The 20598-nt window shown below is 37.3% G+C and overlaps 1 protein-coding gene across 1 annotated transcript; it reads right to left on the reverse strand.

Annotated features, from left to right (window-relative positions):
* Window positions 1-7760: 7760 nt before the first annotated feature.
* On the reverse strand, window positions 7761-9600 carry LOC103454430 (uncharacterized). The gene has a single exon (XM_008394017.4). The coding sequence runs from the start codon at window positions 9416-9418 to the stop codon at window positions 7883-7885; it is 1536 nt and encodes a 511-aa protein (XP_008392239.3). The 5' UTR covers window positions 9419-9600; the 3' UTR covers window positions 7761-7882.
* Window positions 9601-20598: the final 10998 nt, after the last annotated feature.

Raw genomic sequence — 20598 nt, forward strand, 5'->3', positions numbered from 1 at the left:
TGATTGCTATAAAAAAAAAATTAAGGGAATGATTGCTTATAGAAATAATAGGATGAGTGCTCGATTAGTATGGTAGGCAGGGTGGATTTCTGACCGATTTTTAAAGTTAGAAACGAACCAACTTTCATGATTTGAAAATACAAAACCTAACCCACTAATACGCTACATTATTAATTGTTATTGCATAATTAGTACACCTGTGTACAATTTTATCTGTTGTTAACGTACTTTAACTAAGCGTAACTTTTTAGTTACAAACCCGATTCGGGTTTAGTTCACGCTCACGCGTCCGTAATAACGAGTACTATTTAATTATGATAATACACAAAATAAAGTAAATGCCGAATGACAACGTCCACATTAGATTCCACTTTGCCAACAAGGGTATAATTGTCATTTTACATACTCGAGAAGGAAATTGCATAGAAAATTAGGGACGGGTCGTCACATGAAGTGATTGGTTTAGGGTTTCTTGGAGGAGACCCAAATCCTTCATTTTTTATTTTTGATTTTTTTTTATCATTTCTCTTATTTATATGTGGGTTTTCATTTCTTCTACCTTCTCTCTCCCTCAGCTCCTTCTCTCGATCCAAATTACAAGCATTAAATAGGGTATGGCTTTGGCTGCAATTAAATGAAAAAACGTATTAAAGGTTAATTGCCTTTTGGAGAAGAGATAAAGTTAAGGGAAAAGAGAGAAATTAGAGTGGAAACAAGGAAGAGAAGGATATGGACGAAATTATTTCGCATACTCGTTCGCTTTCTTCAAATTAAGCTCACTCATGTACTGTATGTACATGAAATGTACACAACATGCACATGTTATGCTCACATATCTGAGCTCAACCCAAAAACCCTTAACTCACAGCTCTCTCTTTGAAATCAGAAAAATGACGCAATTAGATAAATGACCCTAAACTTTATATGAAGAATCGAAGATTCATTAATTTGAATTTGATATCAAATTTGATTGGGTTCAAATATTTCAAGGATTTGAACATTGCAATTTGAATGGGCACGAAAGAACCCAACTGAATCAAAGGAAATCATTTCACGAACTCGTTCACTTTTTTGTATTTGCAAGGCCTGCTTCTAAATCAAAGTAAAAAGTAGTAAACTACGTTAATGCGAAGAGTGTCAAAGATGTAACTACGCACCATATACACCTATATGCACACCACATGCACATAAAAGATGTAGCCATGCACAGCATATGCACACCACATGCACATTACATAAAAAATTTCACAAATTTCTACAATTGGACACTTGAACCGGGAATTGTTACATCCCAGTTTTGTAACACGTCAAAACTTGAAATTTATTCCACAACCCATAGGCCCTAACATGAAACAAAAACCGTAATTTAACTTCTAAGTATTAACTCATCTTACAAACAACCCATTTATTCCATAAATCATTGATGAAAGAACTTGAAACTAAACACCCTACCTTACTATGCTTGCCGAAGCTTCAATCGTCGGAAAAAATGAAACTTTTCGACCAAAACAGAAAATATGGTACAAAATCTAGGTCACTCTTCTCACCTCTCTCTCACATCCATTTGTTCGAAATCAAAGGTATGAGGTCAACCCAAAACCAAGCTCACTATTCTTGCCTCTCTTTGGACTTCCCCCTCTTCGAAATCGGAGCTCAAATACCTTAGCTCAACCCAAAAACCCATAGCTCACAAAGCTTTCTCACATCCTTCTCTTCCAAAAGACAATAGTGATGCAATGGACTGACGATTTTTAGTATTTATACGTGGGTATTTTAGTAATTTTGGTTTTGTGCATGAACAGTTTGTCCTATTTTTGTCCCAAGATTAAGTAATTGTCCTATTTCTGAGTATTTTCTAGGAAAAAAAATAACTTGGCAATGTATAAAATCAATGTAATTATGCTAGAAGTTGGAACTTTGGGTATGAAGGAAAATTGTGAATTTATGAAGGAAAAATGTGTCACATGGGAGTATTGAAAAGACCAAAAAAGAGAAGTTTGAAAATCTCCCAAGTCAATGTCAAAAAAAGAGAGTTGAGCCCTTTGCTAGTGTTCAAACAAAAGGTTTGAAATATTCCTCAATTCCTTGCCCTAAATAGTGTTCAACGCAGTCCACTCAAATTAGTGAGATCCCTATCTTCTTCTATAAGGCAATTTGTCATCCCAAGCGTCTCTCACATAACAAAAAGTGGGCCCTATTATATTCCAAAACCAATTTTTCGTTGGAAATAATAAACACACTTTTTATTCTGGTATGCATGTTTAATTATGTTTATTATTTTTGTTTAATTTATTCAATCTAATGATCATAATTAAATAAAAGTGAAAAATCATCTCTCTTTTTTGAATACACAATGTATTTCAAATATTGAACTTGTCTATAGGTGAGCAGAAATACCAACATACCGTGATAATTTTGACATTCCAAAACCGAATTAAATTTGGCTGAAATGGAATCTTATGTGGAATCAAGATAAGCATATGTTTTTTTCTCTTGGTAGCAGGGTCCACCAATACAATGGACCAGCAGCATGTATGGACTAATATCTGTCTACCACAAAAATCAGAAAAGGCTGGTAATTGTCTTATACATATTATGTGGTGAATGACGAAGACAGATTTGGCACAGTTGATTTGGCGTCGGTGGCTCACTTGTCTTTTATCATGGTTGGATGTCTCCAGCACTTGGTCGTCGGTGAGCATCCAAGGTAAACGCAGAGTCTAATGTTTTGAAGAATGAATTTGAGTCTTCACCAAATAATATCATGTCCCATATATACAAAAAGAAATACTAACGAGATAAATTCTTTGTCACTTTATTTTTTTGCACAATGTTTTATAATATTAGCACATAAATTGACGTTAAACTGTGAGATAAAAGATAGACTATGAAGAGTCTCACTTATGAGACAATTTCATTAGCATTTCTTATATAAATCCCTAACACAAAAACATATTTTACTTTGGTGAAACTTCGTTTCAAATAAAATGTGAATTTATGATCTAATAGATCTCAAATTCTAATTATCCCTTCTAATTGATTGAAGAAAAAAATAGATTCAAACTTGCAATCTATCTTAATTCTAACATTTTCTCACTCCTCTCCGCTTTGGCTTGCTTATGTCGCTATAGTTAGTTAATCGTAAGAGAGCAATTATTTATTTTTTTCAACAAAAACTATATGATAATGTGATTTTTTTTTAACGCAAGTAATATCTATTTTAAATCAATCTAAATTACAGAGCCTACGAGATTTATTTTTTGTTAAGCGATGAATTTTGATAGATTAAATGTTAAATTTGCCACTAACAGGGTTTGAATCTACGCCACCATGTAAGAGCTCAACACCTCTCCACCCCTGTGGTAAAGGGCCACATGCCAGAGCCTGAGAGTTAAACTATGTATATATAGTGGAGAGCACATCTTAGCTACACTCCTACCTCTTCAATTATATGATTGTTAAGTTTTGCCAAAAATTGCTAAACCAAACTGCTCTAGGGCTGGCCCTGAGAATTTGGGGGCCCTAGGCGAGCCTTCGAAGTGGGGCCCTAAAATTCTCTGATCTTCGGTTCTTTGTATATTGATTTGTATAAAAAGAAATCGATAAATACATAAAAAGTTCTATTTTCACATCAAATATCATTAAAAATTAATATCAAAAGAAGATAAATATACAAACATTATTGAAACATTACACGATTCACCTTTTTAGACACAAATATACTAAATGTTTGCAGTCAAGAGTCTAAGATTGAGAGTGAAGAACAATAAAACTTGATGATCAAGAGAGTAAATAACAATAAAACTTGATTGATGAGTATAATAAATTCAACACCAATTGTTTCTCTTGTGTTTTTTTTTTCTTCTAAAATCAACCTCACACTAACGAATTAAATATTAAAATAATCCATTAAATAAAAAGTTATTGAAAAGAAAAATATAAATTTAAAGTTTTGATTACCTTAAAGTACAATCTTTAAGACCATATGATAGTTGGTTTAAATATTCGATAGAAATTGAGAGAATGAGAAGTTGGTTTAAACATTCGATAGAAATTGAGAGAATAAGAAGTTGAAAGAAAAAAAATTGCGAAGGGACTTGAGTTTTATAACTTTATATGTATTTGGATATATGGATTGCGAGTTGGACAGATAGATTGGTAGTAAATTTGAAAAACAAGAAAAATCAAGAAAAACCTAGTGACTTGCTTCGTGTTTCAAACTCAACACCCCAAAGAAAAATGAAGCCAACATTTCCACTGCACTAACAAATGAATTATGATATTTCTTACTTTTTTTGTATTTATATGTTAATTACAAGATATAAATTTTTTTTGGGGGCCCTTCCGAAGTGAGGGTCCTAGACGAGCGCCTACTTGGGCTACCCTCAGGGTCGGCCCTGACTATTAATCTAACGTCAAGGCCAATTAAGTAGTAGTAATGGGGGTCCATAATTATAATACCATACAATATACAACACTTTCAGTTTTTTTTTTTTGTAGTCCCTGTGGTGAGATGCTAATTTTAATTTGGCCCCTATAGTGAAAAATAAATGTTAACCATGACCTTGCGATCAAGTCCGAAGCAATAGCGATCCAATTTGCAACTTCCTTCGTTCTTTCGTTAAATGTCCATTAAGATTTCTCCACCAACCATAACTTAACACGTGAGCATGTATGTTATTTTTTAATTAGATGTGTGTTTAAATAGTTATATTGTTAAAAATATTTTTTGTTTCTACTGCCTAAGAAAATAGTTTCTTTGAGTAACTTGTTTTTAACTATGTCAAGGTTTTACCGTAGTATACTATGCAATTTGATGTGGTAGTATGACGTGTCAATTATCGTGTTATATGTGTTTTTTTTCTCACACAATGATAATTAATCGATTTTGAATACAATAACAGTAACACTCTCATTACATGAAATTTGTTCGTTTTACTTTGACTAATCATTAACTTGTGAGGATTTCGAAGCTCTTCCCGATCAGTTTGGAAGTGAGTTAATTGCAATCTAAAGCTGTAATTAATTGATATAATTAGGTACTGTTTTTATTTTTCAAGGTGCTAAATGAAGTTTGGGCATGATTTGCGCTAGATTTCAGTCTAGCAGCCACAAGCCGATCTCTGGTCTATGACGTATGTCTTGAGAAATGCGCTCCCAACAGAATACCATCATTGGAAAAAGAAAAGTCAAACAAATATTGTTTAATATGTCAGCCTTCAAAATGTGAGCAAAGAGTATTTTTACCCACTATCATGACTATCGTGTGTTCATACTTAATAATTTATCATTTATCATTTCACCTTATTCTAGTTAAATTTCATATTAAATGTTTCATTTTATTTTCAAAAAAAAAAATTAACTAAAGTTAAATAAAAATACATGTGACAAATAATTAATGTATAATAAGCACATACCATAATTTATAGTGATGAACAAAATTGTTATAAATAAAGGTATAAACATGGACTAACACCCATACACTTATTCACTATTTTTATAATAACTAAAAGCAATAATATTATTTTATGAAATAATGTTTGTTTACTAAAGTCTAAGAATCTCGTGGAAGTTAGAGTTTTTAGATTTGAATCTCGTGAATGGCGAGTTTAATACTAAATTAGATTGTCTATTATGTGGTTTAACCTTACCTTCCTCCTTTTAGTGTAAAATTATGTCGATGTACCCATAAAAAATATCATGCTCATTCTTTAAAATGAATGGAATTTTCATAAATTTGTGACGTGCAAAGCACTCGTTAGGAATTGTAAATGTCTTTTTCGTTAAAAGTGAACAGTACCGAAATTGTTTCGTTAAAACTCCCTTATTATAATTTATAAATACAAAAGATATTGCAATTATTAGAATTTTATACTAGTCTATTTATTACGGATTTATAATGTGGTAATTATTATTATTATTCTAAATTAACCCAAGAAATGCTATGGAAAACCCTTCTAGCAAAACAACAAAATGCTATGATAATCCACTATTTCTTGTACTAAGAATACAAAACCTCAAATCTTGTGAGTTCTCAATGCTAGTGGAAAATTCCATTTCGTTTCAAATGGCACACTAATGATTCTGATAACAGTTGCTCACACGCTGGTGAGTGTCTATAAACAATTAATGCACTGTGTCACATCCCAGTCCGGGGTGGATCACTTTCAGGGTCCGTTCCACCACTGTAGTACGATATTGTCCACTTTGGGTTTACCATTCCCTCACGGTTTTGTACTCACGAGCAACTTCCCAGTAGGTCACCCATTATGGAAGTGCTCTGGTCACCTTCTCGCTTAACTTCGGAGTTCCGATGGAACCCGAAGCCAGTGAGCTCCCAAAAGGCCTCGTGCTAAGTAGAGATGGGAATATACATTTAAGGATCACTCCCCTGGATGATGTGGGATGTTACAACTTGAGTTTTGCAAATATATAAATGGTTGCTAATCCAACCAATCATGCGCAAGTGTTTGATTGTCACGTACAACTTATTAGACACTAGTCATTCCCAAGTGCTAAAATTGCAAAACAAACACTACCTTAAAGTTGTAGAAAAAAATTTGATAAAACAGTTGAGAATCTAAAGGCATGTTACAGTAAAAACACTTGAGAATCCAAATTTAATGTCAACTGCTTTTGTTGGCTAGCTAATTATGTGAGCATGTGTTGTATGCCAGAGATGAAGTAAATAAGGCATTGTTTGGTTGGAAACACATTAACGGTAAAAGCTGGCAAAGTGAAAGCAAAAGGGCTTAAAGAATTACTCACACGTTTTTGTGGCCTTTTTGTGGCTTTTGTGCATGAAAAGCAGGGAATTATTAAAATCGACGCGGATGGGAAGATCGCAAGCACATGGACGTTATCCATGCCCTTCACACTTCTCCAACGCGTAGGTGCCTCACACTCCTGCCATGAACACACACACACACACAAAATTGACACTTCCACCATCTCCAAGTCGCTCTATCAACGCTGCTTTGGGTGATTCTTTGATCTTGAATTGGACTGCTGTTAACCGTTGATGCAATTTGAGCGTCCAGATAACTCTTAGTTGTTTACATGTGGAGCCCTCATGGAATCAATGGCATAAGTGGTACTCGTGCATGAACAATTGTTCCTGACCTACAAAGACCTTACTTATTTATATGTGGCTGGTCTACTCATAGAAAAAAAAAATTGGATAGAACAACCTAATTGTGTGATTGATTAGGCCGCTCTTACAAAAACACATATAAAAGAGCTATTATGTTTCAATCTCATCCGATGTAAAAGTTGTCCTAATCAGTTAAATTTGTTCAACAATCTCTCATATTTGCAAGTCCTTAACCTTTAGTACTTAGTCTTTGGCCTTGACCTTTGCTTTTTCAAATTGAGAGTCTCAGATCTGTTTGCAAGGGATTGATTCGTGTGGGCAGCTAGGAAAAGTATGCGGGATGAGGAGAAAATTTGCCGAGGAGCCAAAATCCCATCAATTTTCTTCATAAACAAAAGATTAATGGTTTCTTAGTTTTTTTTTTCCTTCATAATTCTCTCTCAAAATCCCAAAAGGGTAATAGTTTCTTAGTTGACTTTATACTTTTTGTCAATTTCAATTTGACCTAGTAAACTTGACTCTAATCACTATTTAATACTCCTACCTACCAAAATTTATACTAAAAAGGAAAATTTTTCAACAGAATTACACTATCGCATGACGATATAAATTACGTTTCTTAATACTGAATATGATACTATAAAAACGTCATCATACAAAGAGAAAGTATACAAAAGAATTGATTTTATTGCTAAATCGATATTATAAACAAGTAACAAAAAAAAAAAAAAGGGATCTTAATAAACATTTCTATTCTTTTTTCCTCTAAATTTATTTTATTGTTTTTCCCTAACAATCCCTATAGACAGAAGAATCTATTTCTAATAAACAAATTTGCTTCATAATAATAGACTTAAGCTCGTCGTGATTACTATTACCACGTTGGATAATTGTGTGCCCGCCGGACAGCCCCGCTGCTCCGCCGATTGAACTCGGGTCCGGCACCGACTCACCTGACGTGACCAGATTAATACTTTTCCTTACGAACGGGTTGGCAACGAGTTGACTCAAAATTCCCGACTCGGTCACCATGCTCTTCCTCTTGTGCTGCATGGTGGCCCGAACTATTTCCGTCAACACGGTGTTCGATAGCCGCCGAATTCCGCGGGCTCCGCCGGTGATAACGACGGAATTAACCGCGCCGTGAGACTGAGTTGAGTCGGAGTTTTTCTTGGGGTGCTTACCCGGCGGCGGCATTGTGAATAAAAGAACAGACTCGGGACTCCGGTGCCGGACTCGGCCGAGTGGATCCCCGACCACGACCGAGTTTTTGGCGTCCACCAACATAATATGCTTGAAGTTTCTTCGAACCCGGCCGAGAAGCATCGGGTAACAAGCCCACCGCCGCAGGCTCATCGGCACTACGTGGTCCACGAATCCGGATAGTGAGTTTTCCGGGTCCAGCTCGCCCGCCTCGAACCCCACAACCGACCCGTAACTAAACCGAGTCAACTCACCGTCGCCTTCCGAGTTAACACCCTTTTTCCCCCAGAGGGGCTCTTCAATTTCCTTTTTCCCGGCCTTGATGAACTGAGCCGCGTCGAATCCCAAACCGGGTTTTTCCCTCGCCGCAGCCGTCCGGTTTAGGCCCCCGTAACGGCGGAGGAGCACTAAGAACGAGGTGTTCTCTTCCTGGATTATGGACCCGAATCTAGAACCGGAGGAGGCGAAGACGAACGCCACGTCCGCTCTGGACGTGAGGCCGGACCGGTGCAACACCCTCAGAAACAACCGGAGCTCGGGTTCCGTGACGTCGTCGTGGAAATGGGCGACGACGAGATCGGGCATGGCTCTGGTGCCGCGGCGGTACAGAGTGCCCATCTTCTGGAGGGCAAATTGGGACTTAAACAACTTCTGCTGTTTTTGCTTCCACATTTCGGACAACCATGAGGAGGAGAGAAGGGGGAAGTTGTGATTGGTGGGCGATTGGGGAATTTGAGTACTTTGGGAGAGGAACCTTCTGGAAGGTGATGGGACGACGGGGCGAGGCTTGGCGGCGGAGGGCTCGAAGGTTGAGAGGGTGAAGAGGAGGAGGGTGAGGAAGACGAGAAGGGCACAGATGGAAATTGTGGATTGGGCTTTGGAGAGAATAAGATTGTTGGAGCTGGTTCTTCTGAAAACCGCGCATGTTTTGGAGGAGGAACAGGAGGAGGAGGATGGAGAGGAAGTGGAAGAAGAAGAGAAGAGCTTGGTGATTTTATCGACAATGGTGGTGGTGGTGCCGCCGTTGTCCTCCGGGAAGAACACCAGAAGCAAACCCATCCCCCAATTTTCACTGCTCCAGCTGCTATCGCTATTGCTCTTGGCTTTTGCTATGAAGCCCATCCTCTCTCTACCGTCTCTCTCTCCTCCCTCTGGCTTTGGCGCTTTACCTTTTGAGGATTACTTGCTGCGGTGTTCTTGGCCGCATGTGATCCCCACTTGTTAATAAGTTTGGATTTTTGGCCTCTCTTGCTGTGCAAGAAATTAAAATTAAAATTAAAAAGGGAAAGATGGATAGAAATATAGCATGGTGTTTCCATACTTGGTAAATACGCGTATTTACCAGTTTTGTTTGTTAATTTTTTAACTATAATTTAATTTAATTGTTGGTACAAATAAATTGCAAAAGAAACTCACTACTATAAGTGTGGTAACCATCACTTATTTTAACTGTTTACCGGGGATTTTAGTTTGGTTTGTTTTTTCAAATTTGATATCTGTTTGTTTTGTAGTTTTAGTGGGTTTTTTTTTTCATTTTTAGTTTTGTTTGTTATTTTTCGTTTTTTCCTTTTCACTTAGTTTAAGCTTTCTTTTATTGTTGAGAAATTTATGAATGACAATTGTTGAATGGGCAAAATTAAAATGCTAACGGCATATTGATCAAAAGATATAAAATTAAATATTATCATGATACGTTTCGGTTTTTTTTATCTTTTAGTTAATAATTTCGACACAAGTTTTCTTTCCTTTGCACACTCATAAATATTATTGTCTCATAATTTTTTTTTTGTAATTTATTTAATCCAAACCAGAAATAAATAGGCCTGAAAAGGAAAAAAAAGTGCGAAGAAATCACTGTCTCTAATTGATTTGAGGTGCTATTATGACCAGGCACCAGTCTTATTTTATCTCACTTTACCTTTAAATTGATTTGAAGTGCTATATGGTGAACAAAAAAAAAATTAAAAAAAAAAAATATATATATATATATAGAGGGTTATTTGCTCAAAAGCCTTGCTAAAACTCATACTTGCTCTCCCATTACCTTCTGAAACTCATTTTTACTCGCTTAACCCCCATAGCTATACAACCTTTCATTATGCACCTTGTTGATGCACAAAACCAGAGGTCTTGGTACAACGTAAATCCGACCGTGAATCTGCAAGAAATGTAAATAACACAAGATGTATCGTGGTTCACCCTAAGGTTTGGGCTACGTCCACACTGATAGTATTGTATTTCTCTGAGAAGTGAGGTAGAGAGAGAGCTCTGAGAGTGAGAGCGTTGAGAGGGTGAGGAGCCTTAGGAATTGGCCTCCTCTAATTGTGAGGGTGAGGGGTCATTCTATAGAATAAGAACTCCTCACTTATTACATATTTGCCTCTTCCTTTATTACATAATTACATTTAAGTCCCCTGAGTATTTATACGAGGTCTAAATACGAGACCCTAAATATGGTATAAACAGTAGTCCCCCAAGTCTTCAGTCAAGAGAGTCTTTTGGCTGGAGACTTGAAATTCAGTCCATGTGTAGGTCGAAGTAACTAGATGTTGTCTTGAACTGATGCTCGATATGAGGCGGTGCTCAATCTGAAATGATGCTCAACTAGAAGTAGTACACGCTGCGAGGCTGCGAGGCTCGTGGCATTGGTTGGCTCGGCTTGTGGCGTTTGACGGTGAGGGAGTCCCTTTTATAGAATAAGGGATTGTTCCTCAATACATGAATGATTGGCTAGAGTTGATGCTCTCTAATGATGGTGAGGGAGTCCCTTTTATAAAATAAGGGCTCGCTCCTCAATACATAAATGATGGGCTAGAGTTGATGCTCTCTAATGGTGGTGAGGGAGTCCATTTTATAGAATAAGGGCTCGCTCCTCAATACATGAATGATGGGCTAGAGTCCCCCAAGTATTTTTCATGAGGCCCAGTTGAGGCCCAATATATGGTACATAATGTAGTCCCCCAAGTCTTCGGTCAATAGAGTCTGTTGGCTGGAGACTTCAAATTGAATCCATGTATGGGCCGAAGTAGCAGTTATTCAAAGGCAGTATTTGTATACCCTGCACTGAAGCTTTGTAAGTGAAGCTTTGAAGCTGGAGCTCTGTAAATGAAGCTTTTGAAGCTAGAGCTTTTGTAAATGAAGCTTTTGAAGCTGTAGCTCTGTAAATGAAACTTTCGAAGCTAGAGCTTTTGTAAATGAAGCTTTTGAAGCTGATTGACATGAGTGATGCTCATGAGTGATGCTCATGAATGTTTGATTGACATGAGTGATGCTCATGGATGTTGACATGAGTGATGCTCATGAATGTTTATGTAAGATTGATATGAGTGATGCTCATGAATGTTTATGTATGATTGACATGAGTAATGCTCATGTATAATATGAAGTACTGGGCGTACTTTTGATCACCTGGTTGGTGGCATGAAGGAGAGTACGGGTTGTACATTTCATCACCTTGTAGGTGGTAATAGAGGCGGGTTGTTAAATAATTTTGGAGTACTAGGCGTACTTTTGATCACCTGGTTGATGGTAATGGCGGCAGGTTGCCGAATAATTGTGGAGTACTGGGCGTACTTTTGATCACCTGGTTGGAGCTATTTTAGGCTTATAAGCCTTCGTCCTTTACACAACATTCCAGCCCATTTATTTTGGGCTTTGCCGTTTTTTTTGGTACTATACATTCATTAAAAAATAAGAAGAGTACACCACATCATTCTGGTGGGGTGTTTATTCTTTACTTTTGTATTCTCTTTTACTTTCTCTTTTGCTGATGCTTTTCTTGATCTCCCCGTTCCTTCTCTGTCCACTTTGATTTGTAAGGTATCTTTTGCCAAATCCATTTGCTCTGGTCGTGCCCATCCATTCTTTCTGTCTTTTCCTTTTTCTATTTGCTTTTATGTTCCCACTGCTTTTCTCTTTTGGTTTTTTTTTCTTTTCTACTTTCTGCTTTCTGTCTGTGTGATGTGTGCTGAGAGGAATGAGTAGAAGGAATCCTGTACTGCAACAAGAAGTTCCCGCGAGTGCAGGTGGCGATGCTGGTGGGGTCGTCGTAAGCGTATGAGTAAGCCTTGGGGCACGCCGCCTTGAAGATCTTGGAGTACGTCGTCGGTTTGCACGACTGAGGGTTGCTGGTGCAGCAATACCTCGGAGAGTTGAAAGCAGAGCAAGTGCTCTTGCACGCCACCACCTGGCGGTTGTCGTGAGAGCGGATCTGAAAGCCAACAGGGCACACCATGTTCAGGTCGCTAACGCAGCCAGCGTAGCTGCACTTGCCGGAGCCCTTAAACGGGTTGATGGAGATGGAGTCGTGGAAGAGGATCGGAACCGAAGTTCGATGAAGATCAGAGACGGAACAATGGGTCTACTTGACGAAGCTTGCGGAAGCGCTTCGTCAGGTGCGACAGACTGAGTTCTGGTAACCCCTTTCCTGCCTCCATAGTGAAGAGCAGTGTCCTGAGTTGGCCTCTTCATGCAACTTGCTAATTTGGAAATTTTCTCATCGATCTCGTTGATAATTCGCTTCCTTAAGCTCGCGATACCTCGACTGCTCAAATTGGCAAAGAGAAAAAGCTGAGAGAGAAAGATGGAATGAGCGATGGTTGGCCTTTTGGTGTTCTTGTCGTTGATTTTTTGCGACGGACTGAAGCTTCTTGTAGTGTTGTCGGCGGAGGTCGGCAAGTCGTTGAGCTGGTCGACCATGTCCTTAAACAGGCCCTCGCAGACGGCCAGAGCTTTCTCCAGGCGGGCGTCGTTGATCCGGTCCATGACCCGATCTATGACTAGAGAGTGCGGACCCGGTCCTTGACCCGGCCCATTCATCCTTTTCGTTAGGTTCGAACGCCCCCTGATCTGCCAGCGAGTGCTCAGTGTTGATCCGAACAAGATCAATGCCCCGCGATCCGGCTAGGTCGACTAGCGACTCTTGGATGAAGCTTTGCTGCTTCTTAGTGTTAGCGATGCCCGCGATCTGGTGCTTTAGAAACATACAGAGGTGAAGAAGGTTGAGGTTGATCTAGACCGTTCGATTTGTATCCTTACACCAAAAAACACTCTTAATCATATCTTTCTCTGAAGATACAGACACAAATAGAGAGAGATAAAGAGATGAGATAACATGATGGCTTGTTGTTTGTGGGGATTTTCTGGAAAAGATTTGGGTTCTTGGTTTCTGCAGATTCACGGTGAAGTGTGGTGAGATCTCACGATGGTGAGAAAAAAATGAAAGAGAACTGACATAGCTTTTTGTGTCAATTCCCACAGACGGCGCCAAATGTTGATGCAGAAAATCGGAGGTCTTGGTACAACGTAAATCTGACCGTGAATCTGCAAGAAATGTAAATAACACAAGATGTATCATGGTTCACCCCAAGGTTTGGGCTACGTTCACACTGATAGTATTGTATTTCTCTAATAAGTAAGGGAGAAAGAGAGCTCTGAGAGTGAGAGCATTGAGAGGGTGAAGAGCTTTAGGAATTGGCCTCCTCTAATTGTGAGGGTGAGAGGTCCTTTTATAGAATAAGGACTCCTCACTTATTACATATTTGCCCCTTCCTTTATTACATAATTACATTTAAGTCCCCTGAGTATTTATACAAGATCTAAATACGAGGCCCTAAATATGGTATAAACACACCTCTTTCATGGAGCAAAGTGAAAACAAGTATGAATTTCGGGAAGCGTTGGAGTAAATAAGCCAAAAATATAACAGGTTCGTATTAGTTTGCTACTTTAGCTATGCGGTGTTTTAGTTTGTGCATGTCTCTACATTCTTTAAGCATGCTAAGTCATAATGCTCAAGGGAAAATCTATCAACGCATTGGTCATTAATTGTTGTTCCACAAAATGATATGCTATATTATATTAAAAGTACAAGTCAACAATACAATTAGAAATACAGTTAGCAATACAGTTAGTAAGTTGGTTAGTATTTGGTTAGAGTAGTTAGACTTTCTCTTATAAAAACTGTGTGTGTAACTTTCATTCATCAGTTAATACAAATCATATTTCTCTCTCTAAACTCTCTCTCTCTAATATCTATGTGTTCATCCTTATGTTCATCCTTTCTTCTTAATTTTCCCTTCAATTCCCAAATATTTCAATGTAGTTAAAATGGTATCAGAGCCACTAGGCTCACACCATGGATTATGGTGGTTCCGTTTTGGATTAGATTTCATCGTTTTCTATTTTTATTTTCTATTCAGATTTTCAATAAAATTCTATCAAGTTCTTCAGTGCTTCCGCGATTGTCCTATAATTTTTTGGTTGATTTTTCGTCTGGGCTATGAATAGAGAATGTCGGTCAAAATATGGGTCGTCAAAATTGTTCCTTCAAGCCAAATAGAAGTGGCAATTTGTTTTTTCTTTTCAGTTCTTGAAGTTTCAGTCTTTGAAGTCTGGAATTTTTCAGATTTTCATCGAGTTCTTTATACAAGGAAGAAAGATGGGATGTCAAGCAATTATATTTTTTTTTTGGATCCAATGGAATCTCTTCATCTCAATTGGTGACCCTGTGTTGAATTCCTTTTCCTCGTTCTTAGCACCATTTTCCTCCATTGGTCGGCTCATCTTGAATGGAGGGTTTTGGGAAATTCTTAATCCAACAGCTGAACCTAGTCAAACACAACGAGGGAGAAGATTTGTGTGATAGGGGTAGGACTACGTGAGATTTCCCAAGCATTCCCATGAAGGTAAAACCAAATTCCTCTCTGAGTTGTCGATTATTGCTTGTCTGCAAATTTGATATGTGCTCTACTCTCTGGTATGGAAGAAAGTTTAGATTTTTGTGTAGTCCAAGTGTTTGACGAAATGACCAACTCAGAATTTTCATGTGAAGGTTAAATTTTTCAGCCACTTTTTCTGAATTTCTTACGATGATTCTTTTAGTATTATGTAAATCAATTAGTTTGTTGTTGTGGGCATGAAGTCATTCGGTTGATATGTTGAGTATTAAGTGCTTGAAGCCATCTTTCTTGTGAGTCATTTCTGGGCTCTTCCGCAACATATGGGTTAAAGATTGGTTATTGCTTCAAGATCAGCGTTTGTGATATTTGAGATATTTGGATTCAAGAATATTGGTCATTGCTGGATTGTGCAATTTGTATGGTGTCCAGTTTTTTATCTCTCACTGATATGCTGCAGTTCTATTGGGTTTGATTTTTCTGCAAATCTTGATATGTTTAGTGAAATGGGTATGGATTCTTGGGTTTGATTGCTACTTATATCTTTAGGGTGTTCATTGTTGAATTACTCAAGAAGTTTTGCAGTATCCAATTCTTGTCTTTCTCTTTCACTGATTTTTTGCAATTCTGTTGAGGAGTTTGTGCAGTAATTTTCCCTTATTACAACCTATAATGTGAGTCTAACCACCTCAGTTGTTAGCATGAATCTACAGTAAGTCCGGTTAGATAATGAAGTTTGAAGAAGTTGTAAATGGTAAATCCCACGAAGAGTAATTCCATGATGTGAGTAGGTAAATCCCACGAAGGGTAAAAGAAGTTGTTAACGGTAAATCCCACGAAGGGTAATTCTATGATGTGAGTAAGTAAATTCCACGAAGGGTAATCCTACATAGATGTTGATTTTCTATTGTTGAAATTGTGAAGGCCGATACCATTGTTCAAAGAAGTTGTTTTTGGTAAAATCCACAAAGGGCGATCCCATGGTGTTATAGTTAAGGCCGATGCCACACTATAATTTGTTAATTTTCTATTTTTGTAAATATTAAAGGCCGAATCCAAGTTGAATGAGATTGTTGACGATAAATCCCACGAAGGGTAAACTCGTAAGAAATTGTTATACCGGCATGAGGGTGTGATACGACTACCTTATAGAAGGATGTCATTTGAGAAACTCATGTTAGAGGCAGAGGAAGGGTGTCAATTACTGCTATTGCTATTCTTCCTACAGGGTGACGAAGCCCACAAACATGGACGAAGATGACAAATCTCCACAAAAGCTTACCAGAGGTCATGAGTGCAACCCCACAGATATAGATTCAGATGAACATTTCAGTGCAGAGTCAAATAATGATTCAGAAAAGTATATCATTATAGAATCAAATCATTTTCCTCCAAATGTACTGATTACACGAAGAATCTAAATACTGCAGATACTTCAGTAAACGAGGGAACACAATTATGTGCTAGTGGAGATGTTTCGAAGGCAATTAATGTGCCACATTCTTACTATGATTCAAGGAATGATGCTTGATGAGTTAGTATTATATTATATATTTTACCATATTCTTAGTATTAATTTGGTAAATATTTTGGTAGAATTTTGATACTTTGCTTTATATTTTCAATATAGGACATTCGACTTCCTCTAGAGCAAAACGTGACCAAACGGATGAATTTTGGAGTGATTCAAATTGGAGGACGTTCGTGTGTTCCTTAGCTTGTTTATATCAAAATTTTGGATTTTTCTACCAAGCGGTTATTTTCTGGTGATTAAATAAAGGAGCAGAGCATGTTGCTGGAAAATAACATTTCTGGGCTTAAATTGCATTTTTGGAGCCCAAGATGACCTCAGATGGGTTCGTGCCCTTCTAGGTTTTGGAGATTATATGGGTCCAGAACGTGGCTGTGCAGATTTCTAGGCGAATTTACCAAGTCAATTTAGGATTATGTTTCCTATTTTATTTCAATTTATTTAGTTTCCTAGTCTAATTCTAAGACCTTTTACTAGGAGGATTTTAATTAGAGTAGTATAAATAAGCCTTTTTGGCCAGCCATAGGGGGAGGTACGCAAGATTTGAGAAGAGGGATTGGCTAAGGCTTATAGATTTTCAGATTCTACAAGGTGTTTTCATTCTTTTTCTAGTTTAATATAATTCTTTTGATTTTAAATTATGAGTATGCGTAGCTAGTGCTTTTCCACCTTTGTTTCTCAAAATCTTTTCTCTTTGACTTATTTATTTTTTTAATTGGTTATTAGTTGTTTTTCCTAAATTACTTTTATTAAAATTCGTTTTTAATACTTTTAAATTCAAAATCAACCTTTTCCAATCTTTTCTTTCAGATAATTAACTAGGATTAAGGGTTTTTCATAAATTGTTTTAAATAATCCCAGCGGAAAACGACCTGGCTTAAGCCGCTTATACTACAACAACCTTGTTCTCTTGCAAGTATTTTGTGTGATTTTAACCTCTTTGCACATGTACCTAAAAATCATATCAAGAAATTTGGTTAAAATAAGAAACAAACCACATTCTTACTTTGATTCAAGGAATGATGCTAAAATGTGCATAGAAATGATGAATGGGAGATGGTTTGGCGGTAACAAATACATGCATGTGAGGATGATGGTTTAATTAACCATGCTTCTATCCAAAATCTGGATGAGGATGTTGCACGATCAGGGCAGTATGGCACCGAACTTGAAGTTGAATGAGTTTTATATAAACACCCAATAGTTATGTTAGTCATATGCAAAATTTGATTGATATTGACACTGATGAAGCTATTGTGACATGGAATGAATTTGGGATGGATGAATTCAATCATCCAAAAGGATTGTAAGATTACAATTGGTTCAAGTCTGTTCTGTTTTTCTGGGTTTCATAGTAGTGATTGCAGATGTTCTTCCAATCTCAAATTGGGTTTCCCCAGTTGAGATTGAGGGGGACTATTAAGGGTACAAGTCAGCAATACAGTTAGAAGTACAGTTAGCAATAGAGTGAGTAAGTTGGTCAGTATTTGGTTAGAGTAGTTAGTCTTTCTCTTATAAAAACTATGTGTGTAACTTTCATTCTATCAATTAATACAAATCATATTTCTCTTTCTAAACTCTCTCTCTCTCTAATATCTCTGTGTTCATCCTTCTGTTCATCATTTCTTCTTTATTTTCCCTTCAATTCCCAAATATTGCAATGTAGTTAACATATTATTCTAGTTTAAAAAGAGGAAATTTGCCACTTAGTACTACAGGTTTAGTGGTACTTCTCTTCACTTGTAAGTGAGATGTCTTAGGTTCAATTCTCATCATAGGCACTTAATAATCCGCCACTATCATGTGGTAAAATTTTCTTTGAGAAAATACTGGGTTGCTAGATACCTCCACTATGATGTAATATTTTCTTTGTGGTTAGCCTTCAGGCGTTTTAGCCTCTTGTTTAACAAATAAAAAGTCGAGAAAAATGCCACTAGATTAAGTGATGGGATCTCGACCTAATCAAATAATAAGTAAGCTCTTAAATACTAACATAACTCTTAAACTTCGCAATAACCTCGTTTTGTTTTGGATGTCGGCACAAAGCATAGCTAAATGATCAACCATACTATTTAAGATGACCAAGGTAACTTGTTATTTACATTCTAACATTAATTAATTGTTTTGAGACCTGAGTTGCCCGCTTGATCCAAGATATTGGATTGCTCGATACCGTATCTTATGCTCATGCTTCAAAGACACCAATGAGGAAGTACCAAATACTTGACCTAATTAGGCCTGACAACTTCTTGCATGACTTGTTAATCTAACACGAAAAAATACGAAAATAACTGGTCTCGGGTCAACCTATTAACGAGTCGGATTGATATATGGTCACTTGTTAAGAATCCGTTAATGATTCGGATCATTATCAGGTCACTTGTTAAGAACCCGTTAACGAGTCGAGTCATTATTGAGCCACTTGTTAAGAACCTTATAAGATATCGTTTTTCAGATCTAGACATTAGGCATGGCAATTTTTTGGATGACTCATTAATTAGACACGAAACAACACGATCCGTTAACGAATGAGGTCGTTATTGGGTCACCTGTTAAGATACGAATTTGACACAACACGACCTATTTGATAAATACGATAAATTCTTTAAGCATGCTGAGTCATAATGCCCAAGAAAAATAAAAATCAAGAATAATTTTACAATTTTTTTTTTGTAAAATAATATGCATATGTGTATATAAATAGAGACTGACAATCATGATAACAACTTGTATGCAACGAATTTATCACAATATACATTTCGATTTGAGAATTTAATAACATTTTATTAATAAAATAAGACACCAAGTTGACAGTAAGTTCATTGTATATAAATTGTTCTTTGTAGCCATTAAATCGGGAGATTTGAGGGCCTTATGAACAAAGACATGGTCTCTCTAGATCCCATTGAATATATCACAATATACATTTCGATTTGAGAATGTAATAACATTTTATTAATAAAATAAGACACCACGTTGACAGTAAGTTAGTTGTATATAAATTGTTCTCTGTAGTCATTAAATCGGAGATTTGAGGGCCTTATGAACGAAGACATGGTCTCCCTAGATCCCATTGAATTTCATTCGAATGAGGAACTTTATAAAGATCATATTGATTCTTATCAGAAAAATACATAATTAACTGAGGTTGTTCAAACAGGCACAGGTAAGCTAAATGGTATTCTCATAGCAATTGGTGCTATGAATTTTCAGTTTATGGGTGGTAGACATTCATAGCTTATGGGTGGTAGACATTATTATACTGGTTCTTCGTTGGTCCATGATTAACTGATGACCAAAACAAATACGTGAAGATCGCTCCGACGGGTGGGATCATCTGAGATCATGCATGATATTGAATGAAGGGTCCCAATTAGTCCAGGTGGGTCTCGCGGGTCTCGAGATTGTTCCTTGGTACTGTTTTGACGGTGGATCTAAATCGAAGTTTCCATGAAACAAAACACACGTGTTGATAATAAAGCCTTATCCACAGCTGCCTGCTTGTAGCCTTCTGTTCGTACATTGAAACCTTAACCTGTTCACTGGACGGTACGTAGCTACCGCTCACTCTGTCTCTGTGTTTAGTCATAAACCCTAGTTCCCAAAATAATAGCTTTAAAATTGAAAGAATTACATAATTCGTTTTACCTGAAGAAAAAGAGGAAAATATGGGCTTGCGATCTGAGTCATGGGTTAGATATCATACCCTTTAAGAAAAAGAATCTTTAGTTTTTCACAAAATAAAAATTAGTTATGAGACCCACTCCAATGAGAAGAGAGGAGCTCATCATCTAGGCCAGCTTGGCTTGACTTGACTAAGCTATAGTCACCACTAAAAGACTCGAGCCGAGCTGCCCTCATTCCCTTAGTTGACTAGCTAGGCAGTAAGGTCATCTCCAACCGAAGGGTCTAGAAGGTAAAAAATAGCCCGAAATCTGTCTCCAACCGAGAGCTAGGCCAAAGGGCTCGTGGGCCCCACTGGACAAAAAAGGGTCAAAGGGCCAACCAGCTGGCCTAACTCAGCCAACCAGCCAGCCTCGGGCTGGGCCATAATTGTCATTATTCATGTCGGTTATATCTGACAGGAATGGTAG

Source organism: Malus domestica, chromosome 14, assembly GCF_042453785.1.
Source record: "Malus domestica chromosome 14, GDT2T_hap1".
Classification (NCBI taxonomy): Eukaryota; Viridiplantae; Streptophyta; class Magnoliopsida; order Rosales; family Rosaceae; genus Malus; species Malus domestica.